The sequence below is a fragment of the Colletotrichum jinshuiense genome, chromosome 3 (genome assembly GCF_051148585.1).
Source record: "Colletotrichum jinshuiense chromosome 3, complete sequence".
In the NCBI taxonomy this organism is placed as follows: domain Eukaryota; kingdom Fungi; phylum Ascomycota; class Sordariomycetes; order Glomerellales; family Glomerellaceae; genus Colletotrichum; species Colletotrichum jinshuiense.
In genome coordinates this window covers 5,872,712-5,883,362 of record NC_139310.1, presented here as the reverse complement: position 1 = coordinate 5,883,362, position 10,651 = coordinate 5,872,712, and the positions used below count along the sequence as shown (strand labels likewise).

The 10,651-nt window shown below is 54.7% G+C and overlaps 2 protein-coding genes across 2 annotated transcripts; both read left to right on the top strand.

Moving 5' to 3' along the window:
• Positions 1 to 1,818: 1,818 nt before the first annotated feature.
• Positions 1,819 to 3,647, top strand: EsH8_III_001538 (auxin efflux carrier; the record flags this gene model as incomplete). Its single annotated transcript, XM_083263263.1, has 3 exons — positions 1,819 to 2,086; positions 2,142 to 3,513; positions 3,584 to 3,647. The coding sequence occupies 3 exons, from the start codon at positions 1,819 to 1,821 to the stop codon at positions 3,645 to 3,647; spliced, it is 1,704 nt and encodes a 567-aa protein (XP_083123750.1).
• Positions 3,648 to 4,488: 841 nt separating this feature from the next.
• EsH8_III_001537 (uncharacterized protein) lies at positions 4,489 to 5,623 on the top strand (the record flags this gene model as incomplete). The annotated part of the gene is made up of 3 exons (XM_083263262.1): positions 4,489 to 4,716; positions 4,831 to 4,936; positions 5,019 to 5,623. 3 exons carry the CDS (start codon positions 4,489 to 4,491, stop codon positions 5,621 to 5,623), a joined length of 939 nt encoding a protein of 312 aa, XP_083123749.1.
• Between the last annotated feature and the right edge of the window lie 5,028 nt (positions 5,624 to 10,651).

Genomic DNA, 10,651 nt, shown 5'->3' with positions numbered 1-10,651 from the left:
GCCATCGCTTACAGACGTTGTATCACGTCTAGCAACGATATCAGACACAAGGTGAATCACCAAACACGGAGGTGAGAAAATGGGGACGGCAGACGGCATCCGGCATTTCCAATGAGAGTGCACTGCTCCGTACCACCATTCAGGTTCCAGGGCAAATGCATCTAAATCAGGCTGGGGAGGAGAAACGGTGGAGGATGAGTGGTACTGACCCTGAGTCCTTGGGTGCCAGCCGCTGTGAGGGGGGGCCACGTCCGCCGTCATGTTGTTGACAATACGGTACGTCGACGTCAGGGCAATTTCGCTGCAGGCTCGACGCCAAGACATTGCCAGCTTTGCACCACACACTGCGCCGACGGTGCCAAGAGCCAGCCAGTGCGGTTTCGTTGGGGCCAGTGGATGTCTCTCTCGACTGTGTTGTATTCTTTTGGCCACCAACGGAAATGGTTCTTCGTCATCAGCCACAACCACTCTGCCACTTGACGAAAATGGTCGGCGCAGACAACCAAAGCTAAACCTTGAGAGTGAGTTGGAGTCCCAATCGGGCAGCGATGGAGGGGGGAAGGTCAGGACTCTCTACCTACGAACAGACGACTGCACTTGGTGTAGGCCAGGCAAGTATAGCCGGGGTACCTTGCATGCAGAGTTTTGCGCACTGGGATACCCAGGGACGACTCGGTATGAGTTGCTGGAACAAGCGGCGTCGGAGCGTCATCGTGCTACGGTCCGCGCTTCTGATTGGGCACCGAGCGTTCCCCCCCGACGGCGCAAACTGAGTTGCAACACCCAACCAAAAGATAGCTTTGTGTGTGGACTGTGCTGTGCTGTGCTGTGCTGTGCTGCTTGTGCAGTAGCAGCCCCCGTTGGGCTGTTCCAAACTTCCAACTTCTCACCGGAAGGAGAGGGCGATGGAGATGACCGATGCTGATGCTCCTCTGATACGGCACCTGAGAGAGTAGTGACGAGTCTGGGCATTCGTTCCCCTGCTCAGCTGGCACGGCACTGCTACGTAGTAATATGGGCCGGTGAGGCGAGCAGCGGACTGGCTGCAAATCGGTGGGACTGCTGGAGCTGGAGCTGAAGTGGCACACTGTGAGCCGCCTCCATCCCTGGAACGACAACCCGGTGTGTGCGCCATCGCCATATTACGCCTTGATTAGCTTGCTTTCGTCTCTTTTTCCTTTTATCAATCTACCCGCCTCATGTTATCGTGGCTGGGTTTCTCTCTCGGCGCTACTCGCATCACCTTTTGCCTTCCTCCCTCCCGCATCTCCCGCTTATTCTAATTATCCTCCATCCTACACGTCTTCCATCTTACACGACCCGGACCAACCGACACCCTTTAATCTTCCCTCCCCATGGCTCACGTCGCCAGAGAATGAGAGCTTTTTCGCAAACTTCTGGAAAAGGCCGAGCTCTACTTTGGAGGCCCGATTCCTACCACCGCTAAATCCGAGAGCAACACTTCCTGCAACCCAACGACATCCCATATCACGTCTGCGACGTCAATCGCGACTCAAAAACCCCTCGCAAACCATATCCGCCCCATTGCTCGTCTTCCGAAACCTTCGACTTACACCCACCCGCCTGCCACGGCTTTATCTTTGAGTGGCTTGCCAGCAAAGGTCAACGCACACTGCGCCAAGCCTCCATCCCGAGAACCTTCGAGCAGCCTTGGTCGCGCGACACATCTATCGAACGGTCCTCCGCTTTAAACTCAGCCACTTCCACTACCTCCGTCACAATCGCTCCGTCCTCCGTCCGTCCTTGCGCAAACCTCTAGAGTATATCGGGGACACGAACGCCACCGATATCGCCGGAATGGATCAGCAATTCTTGACGTCGCCGACGTCCTACCGACTGGCCGATATGGCCCAGAACATGTACGAGATGCCGCTTGTCGCCCTGCAGAAACCGCACGATTCGCACCCCTCCATGGGCAACTTGGTGCTCCTGGTCTTCGAGGCCGTCCTTGAGGTCGTGTGCGTGAGCTTGCCAGGCTACATCGTCGCCCGCCTTGGCCACTTCGACGCAGATAAGCAAAAGTTTTTGGCCAACCTCAATGTCATGCTCTTCACTCCATGCCTAAGTATGTTCCATGCAAGTCTAGTAGCTCGTGACCCTACTAACACACCCTCCTACAGTCTTCACCAAGCTGGCCTCGCAGCTCAATGCCGGCAAGCTCATCGATCTCGCCGTTATCCCCGTCATCTTCGTCATCCAGACCCTCGTCGCATGGCTTGTCGCTACCGGTGTGGCGCGCCTGTTCGGCTTCAACCGCCGCGCCTCCAACTTTGTCACCGCCATGGGAGTTTTTGGAAACTCCAACTCACTGCCCATATCCCTGATTCTGTCTCTCTCACAAACTATCAAGGGGTTGCACTGGGACAAGATCCCCGGGGATAATGATGATGAAGTGGGTGCCCGCGGCATTCTATACCTCTTGATTTTCCAGCAGCTCGGCCAGTTGGTGCGCTGGAGTTGGGGCTACCATGTGCTGCTCGCTCCCAAGGACAAGTACCCCGAGTACCAGGACGAGCGCGTTGAAGAGGGACAGTTTCCTGGAGACCGAGAGACGGCGCCCCTGCTGAGCGAGTATGATGACAACACGGCCACCTCCCGCAGCCCCTCAAGCGACGACCTGTCCAACTACGAGCCCGCCGGCCGCACTCCCGTTGCTAGCAGATCTAGGGCATCCCCTGCCGATACCGAGGACGAGGACGACGACTACACCCCAAAGAAGCCGACGAAGACCAATGGCATGGCCCCTCTCAACGGCAACCATCCCGTTTTCGACGGAAGTGGCGATGAGATATCGTCTTTCCCCCGCATTCGTAACACGGATGAACCCGACGTCCCCGAGGGGGTTCAGGGTTACCCTGCACGTGTCAGGATGGCTTACAACAACGCCGTTGTCTCGAGTAAGCGATCTACATCGAGCTTTTTCGCCAAACTGTACAGCTCCCTCCCGTCTCCCGCCAAGACGGTACTGTGCGCTTTGAGCCGCTTCGCCGGAAAGGTTTACGGGTTCCTCTGGGAATTTATGAACCCCCCTCTCTGGGCCATGCTTATCGCCGTGGTCGTGGCTTCCGTTCCGGCTCTGCAGAAGATTTTCTTCGAGGAGGGATCCTTCGTCAAGAACAGTTTTACCGACGCCGTCCAATCGAGTGCCGGAGTCGCTGTGCCCCTGATTCTGGTCGTTCTCGGAGCCAACCTCGCTCGCAACACTCAGAAGAGCGAGAAGATGCGGGACCCCGAGGAGGATCAAATTGGAACGAAGCTTCTCATCGCCTCTTTGCTGTGCCGTATGGTTTTGCCTACCCTCATCATGACCCCTATCCTGGCCATCTTTGCCAAGTATGTGCCGGTCAGCATTCTGGACGACCCGATTTTCGTCATTGTCTGCTTCCTCTTGACCGGAGCCCCGAGCGCTCTTCAGCTTGCGCAGATCTGCCAGATCAACGAGGTGTATGAGAGCGTCATGTCGAGAATCCTTTTCCAGAGCTACGTAATATGGTACGTTCCCCAACTCAATATTGGCGCTCTCGTGTCAATGCAATGCCCCGTATATTAACACATAGGTTAGGATTCTCCCATCAACCTTGGTGCTCGTCATGTGCGCCCTTGAGGTAGTTGAGTGGGCTGCTTAAGCCATCACATTCCCCTACTTAGTACACTAGCGGCTTTCTTTTGTTGTGGAGGACTACAGTGTCAAGCAGTATAATGGTGCAGCTGCTTTGCCCCATCGGTTGTCAAGGCGTTCAGGTTATCCTCGAAGCAGTAGACGTGGCAGGGGCAAATGCAGAACATAATTTGGCCCTTCGCCATGTATTATAGCAGCGCAAGCGGAAAGGGAGAGGGCATCGGATTGAGCATATACGACATAAAAACCCATGAAAGTCGATGCAACCACTAGGCGTTTTCGGCATTATTAGCGGGTGTATATATCTGTACTAATACAAAACATTGCCATTGAATTAGTTGAGCCCGTATTTGTAGTATTGTTTCGAGGCTCAGCTCTGGCCCTTCACTCTTGTCAGTTGAGGAAGGTTCTTATTAGAATACATGATAGTAAATCTTCAAGGATGTAATACATGACAAAGCAAGTCAAGACTCGATTTGTGGATGATTTAGAGCGACGTCTTCTGTTCGGGTTATCTCTATAGTCATGTTGCCTGCACGATGAAGCTTGGTAGGCAGCATAAGGTTCCAAGTGAGTAGTAAGAATGGAGACTAGATCTCGCACACCCCGCCCATGTGGTACAACATCACTGGAATGTGGAGTGGAACGGTGCTGTTGTGCTGACCGAGTTTCACCTGCGCAAGTTTTACTGCCGGTTCGGTGAGCAACGGTCAGTGTCACGTGACCACACGTCAAATCAGCCAAGGCAAGGACGAAGGTCGCGCTTTGCGACGCCTACTTATCACTTCCTTGCAACTGCAGTGTTCGGGCCAAGCCAAAACCTGAATTCCACCTCAACACAAACAACGATGGCATCCAAGTCGAGATCGCCCTCACGCGACCGCTATCGCTCCCGCACCCGGTCCCTGACGCCCCGTTCCAACCGGTCGCGCTCGCCAGTCCGTCGTCGTTCATACGATTCTCGATCCCCGTCGCGATCCAGGTCGCCCACCCCGCGACGAAATGGCAGACACGAGAGCGAAAGCCGCAGCTGGAGCCGAGGAAGGAGCGGCAGTCCTGCTGCTCGGAGCACCAAGGTTAGAAAACATTTATCTACTTCCCCTTTTCCCCCACGCTTTCCGTTTTTTCGCCCCACGATTTTCCTATTTTCCTTTGGACTCTCGGAGGCTAACTGGAGGTTCCCGAATTAGATCGTTGTTGAGCGCCTGACTAAGAACATCAACGAAGGCCACTTGGAGGAGATCTTCGGCCAGTTTGGACATGTTAAGGACCTTGATCTCCCAATCAATAGAACCTGTAAGTGCCTCGAGAGCATTGGCCTGGGTGCCCCCGGACCGAACGTCCATATGCATTAGGCTGACATCCTTCGTCCTCCCAGATGGTACCAACCGAGGCACTGCCTACATCCTTTACGACAACGAAGCGGATGCCGAAGACGCTATTGCTCACATGCATGAGGCGCAGCTCGACGGCGCTGTGATCAATGTCTCCATCGTTCTCCCTCGACGCAAGCTTTCTCCGGCGCCTCCCTTGGCCCGTCGTGGCGCAGGCTTTGACCCCAGACTCCCTCACCCTGGCGCTCGGGGCGGGAGACAATCAGGCGCTCCCCATGGCAGAGGAGGAGGTCCCGCTGGATTCGGCCAGAACTCCCCCCGACGGGGTGCATCGCCTCCTCCGGCTCGGTTCGGCCCTAGATCAGACACATACCGGCCTCGTTCGCTCTCGCGCTCCCCTACCCGATCCCCCATGGCTGCTCCGCCTTCCAGAGGAGGAGGAAGCAGATACCGAAGCCGGTCGAGATCCCACTCAAGATCTCGCTCGCCGCCCCCAAGACGTGGAGGCGGTGGCCGAAGCAACGTCCATGACCGCCGAAGGAGGAGCCCGAGTCGCGACAGCTATGATAGCTACGATGGCCGTCGGACCCGATCTCCAAGCCGAAGCCGCGACCGCGGCGGTCGTGGTGGGGGCCGTGGATACCGATGAACCGGGTTTTGAGCGTATTTGGACGGAGTGTTTGTGATATTTCAAGGCGTTTGGGGGGATGAGGAAAAGTCGGCTGGAATATCGCCCATGCAGTGGGCGGCGGGCGTGGGGCACCTCGGTTGACCCGTAAGACCCGATCGTACTGGCACATATTCTCAGCTAATCATGCCTAGACGAGTGCTTAGAATGCCGCATCTTGATATTTGATTCCTGACCCTATCCCGTCCCGTGACGCGAATCTGCGGAGCCGAGTCTGCCTTGCTCACCAAGTTCCATCATGCATCCTCTGTCATCCTCGGCCCTCGAGATATTATTAATCTCATCATATAAGCATACCCGCGGCTGTCAAGTGCCCAATGGGTATGGGTTGCACTCTGCATCTTGAATATTATTGCACGGCTCGGTTACGACGAAATATGCAACCACGACCTGAGCTATTTTGGCCTCTCAAATCCTTCATTGGTCTGGTTTACGGCGAACAATTTCGGTACTTTTCACCTTCGCCGCAATCCTTCGGTTACCGAAGCCAATTCGACGAGAGTAGCAAGTGGACCCTTTCCACCTTTTCCCGCACCGCAATGCCAATTCCAGGTGGCTCATGTGTCGTTTGTTAGGTGTAGATGTGAACGAGTGTATGTGAGGGAGAGTTCATTCCGGATTTCACTCCGGAGATAGTGGCGAACCTAAGGTCGGGTGGAGAGGCGGCTGCCATATGATGCGGCATTAGGTGAGCTTACGCCTCAACCAACGTCGATTTGCGCCCGACTCACCTCCAATTAAAGGTGAATTGACGACTCGACTTGTATAGATGACATCCGCAGCAGATGTCACCAGGGCACTCTGCCGTGCTTCATGGTTGATTAGTATTTGGGCTTGGTAATCCAGACCTCCGGCGTCGCGAACCATAGTCGAGGCATCAGGCAGCAGGTGGCTATTTCGTCTGCTTCTGACCACGTTGTGTCATTGCTTACGCTGACAGGGGAGGGGCCCACGGCGCTGCCGCCAACACCATCATTTCAACTATCTGCCAAGGAGCGCTCTTCGAAGAGGACATACGCCGAATGCGCCACAACTGTACGTGGTTGACCGATGCGCTTCGTCCCCATGGTCGCACAAACCCCGAAGGGCCTGGTTTCGGGCACGCTGACAACCCATCTAAACGCGCAACCTCATTTGATACCAACAAAGTCCACGCAATAATACGATCGTTCGGTATCCGATGGACCCAATTACGTGCTTACGGGGCTGACCTCGATGCTGGCATGGGGTGCAACCCGGCCTGGAGACCTCGTCCGTTCACCCACACGCCTTCCCAATATTTCCGCCCACACCAAGGTTGTGAAGCCGTACAATCACCATGCAATTAGCATACAATCGCCGTTTAATCGCCGCACAATCGCCTGGTTGATGCTACTGGACGCGCCACAGCATCAGAACCGACAGCCGGGTACAACACAACAACACCTCGGCTGTTGCCTGTCCCCTGCTTCCTCTCCTATCATTTCTGTAGGACCTTGGGAAAACGACTGCGCCGGTATGCGACAGGGGGTCTAAAGCCGGGGCGGCCGACATTGACTCCGGATCAACCTCGCATTGCTTGCCTTTGGACAAGCAAAGGTTCTTTCTGACTCACGAAACTTGGTTTCGAAAATCTCACGGCATGTTTGTCGTACATCAATCCACAGTTGAATGACCGCGAGCCAAGCCCTGATTGCGGCACAGGAGAGAGGAACTCCGTCGTCTGGTGTCTAGGTGTCCATCGTTCACCCCAGCCAAACCACCCCACCCCACATTGCCAACCTGGAAGAGCTGAGCTGAGCCGTATTCAATAGACCAAAGAAGCTAAACGAACGCATCTCGCTGCGATCAACTGCCTTACGAGACTAATCCACAGGGCTGATCAAGACTTGAAACGCCGTAAATGCAGGCCAACATTCTCAGCCATGGTTCCCAGTATTCCAAAAGTTTGTGCAACGTCGTTGGACGCTTTGACTGAGGCTAGGAATCCTTCAGCCCTATGAACTTGCAGCCCTCGACCTGCCCCAGGTTGCTGGGTGGAAAGCGTGGGACGTGGGTGTGGTTAAATCCGCCCCATCGGCTCTGCGCTAAACCGCAAATCGCACCGATACAGTCCTTCGCGTCGACACCTTGCTGACACCTTTTGTGTCTCTTCAACATCTCCTTTCCCCCCTGTCGCTCGTTCTAGTCCTAGTGTCAGCGTGGCCATGCCCCATTTTGCCTGCCCTCCTTTATGAATATCAGTTTCCTGACTCGAGATTGGACAAAAATCATCGAGCCATACCGTCCTTGGCTGACCAGTCAAGCGCCGTGGCATCTCTCGTCCGTCACCCATAAGCATCCCAATTGAGAGCCGTGTCTAGCCCTGTCAACACCCTTCAATGCCCTTTAGCCTTCTTGACGTACGTGTCCCTGCCTATGCATTCGGGCGGCCCCGAGAGGCTCGCCGTTTGTACTCAAAACCCGACGGACTTAACTGCTCACATGACGGATCATGTCGGCGGCATTCTTACCACCCCCTCTAGTTCGGTGGGTGACAGTCAAGACAGTAAACTCAGTATGTGTTTTAGACACTGTCGAACTACACGCAGCCGGTGGGGCAAGAGAGTCTATGGTTACACAGGAACGGCTTTTGACAAGGCATTCTTTCGTTTCGCTTCTGCGTCCGTTTGCAACCCCGGCCCTTTTTCGCAACTTGCGGGTACCGTCAGACTCACCCCCAGTCTTCCCACCTCTTGTACCATCTCGAGGCGTGGGATATTGCCCCTTGGGCGGCCGTGTTTGTCTGCCTAGCATCCATGTCCACAGGGACACACCTACCCGTACTTTTGGAAGCCTTCCCAGTACTCCGATTGGCCGTTCCCGGTTTCTGGGAGCCTGACGTAGTTCGATGCGCGTCGGGGCGTCTGTCCCATACCTTGCTCAACGTGGGTTGAATGGAAACAAAATAGTTCCTGCACCCCTCCTCGTTCAGCAACCCCCCGTCACGCGATCCTTGGCAAAGGGGTTTCCTCGTGGTTACACAAGGCAGTACATGTAATCTTAGCGCTAGGCGCCATGTCAGTCGCCGTTTGACGTCTTAGGGGGTGAAGGAGGGGCACAAAGCGACAGGAGCTACCCGGGCTTGTTGACGAGTCCCTTGCTCTACCGGGAAAGACGAAGTATCCCGCCTTCGTATCCGTCTTTGAAGGGCTCTGATATAGCAACGTCTCGCAAAGGGTCCGTGATGGGGTATATATGAGCAGGTTCTCGTCTGAGTTGAATGTCTCAAGTAGCAGAACGAACCCCCTCAACCGAGCTTTCAATCACTCTTATCCACATTCTGTGTCATCACCAAATAACTCGCTCATATAAAGTCTATTCTGTGATTCATTATCACCGCCCCCTGCCTCGAACTGTCACATCCATCAACGAGCACGTCTATAAAAACCTGCCTCGAAAGACAAACGGCCACAATGTTGTCCTCAATATACAGGAGCATTTTCGACAGGGACTATATTCCAGCCTACATCTCACACGAAGAAGAGAGCTTAGAAGCCCACGACTTCCCTCACGAAGATCCACTACGTCCAATCGACGTGTTCACGCATATCACCCGCCTCCCCTCTGCTCCTCCGACCCCACCGCCCCGCCCACGTCCCGGTCCTCTCGGTCCGCGCCCGGACGTCCCCACTCCCCCGCCAAGTCCATAAACACCTCCGCTATCCTGGACCATTCCCGTCGTCATGTCACCTCGGTCCCGTGCTCATCTTGCGGGTGGCGCGGGTGCTGCTGCCAACGGCTCATCCCCCGATATTGCCCGCCTTCCTCTTGACTCGGAGTCCCGCTCCGGGGCTGCAGGGGGAGGGATTCCGCCCGGCGAGGACCAGGCCACTGCCCGCGGGTCGTCAATACCACAACCGCCTCGGCCTCGGAACCCGGTTTGGTGGGTTCGATGGCTATTTGGCCGGGGCTGACGCAGCCTCATATTCCCTCCCCTGCTTCTATTCCTCCCCCTCCCCCGGGAACGCTGTTCACATGGTCATTAATGGCCACCAAGGTTGGCTTGAGGAAACCCTGTCGGTACTTTTGTGCTGCGGGTGACATCAAGGTGGATAGCGGACGAGGATGGGACTTTTTGGACGGATACCTTCAAAACACACTCTCTCTCCCTGAACCATTGGGTCCCCCTTTTTGAAATGTATTTTTCAGTCTTTCCCTGCGACACTTCTTCTTCTTCCTTCTTTTTTTCCTTTCCTTGTACCTTTTCCTTGCCTCCTACAAGAGAACCAGACGGGACCAGTCCACGCATATTAGACAGACATGCATCTCTGCAAAGAGAAACATACACGCTTCCTTCAGCATCATTCATAACGCATATTTACGGCCTAATCGTTACCTTCCCCCCCAACCCAAAGTAGAAGTAGTACTCATGTAACCAATACAATCATGCCTATGCCCACATTCACCGATCACTATCATAGCCAGACATTCTGTGTATTTCTGCAGCAACGATGTATCATTGGTTCCGACAGTGCCCCCGATAATGACTCCAATAATCCATCAGTAGTCCCAGAACGTCGTGCAGAGGGTGCCCTTTGGGTGGATCGAGATACGTAACCCTTGGGGTCCATTGGGCAAGGAGCTTGAAGCAGCCGTAGCAGTCGCCTTGCCTTGCATTCGTTACAATTGTTACACTCCATCATCGAACCGACCCTTAGTGACACGATTGTCGTTTTGGTCGTGATTGAGGATTCATAATATTGCTGGAGCACTACTCCCTAGATGAGCCTTTTAACCAACGGGAATTATTCGATAGACTGTAATAACCGCTAGCAGTAGGTCAGTCGTCGCAAAACTTCGCTTGCTGGAACACAATCAGGGGCTAAATTCCAGACAGGACTGGTATCACAAATCGTCGATTAGACGGGGACTTCTGATCCCGATATCGAAGTCCGGATATCAGCACACGTATATGCCTCCCTGACTTGGTACTTGCGTGACGGCGGCAAGTTGCTTTGGTCAACAGCA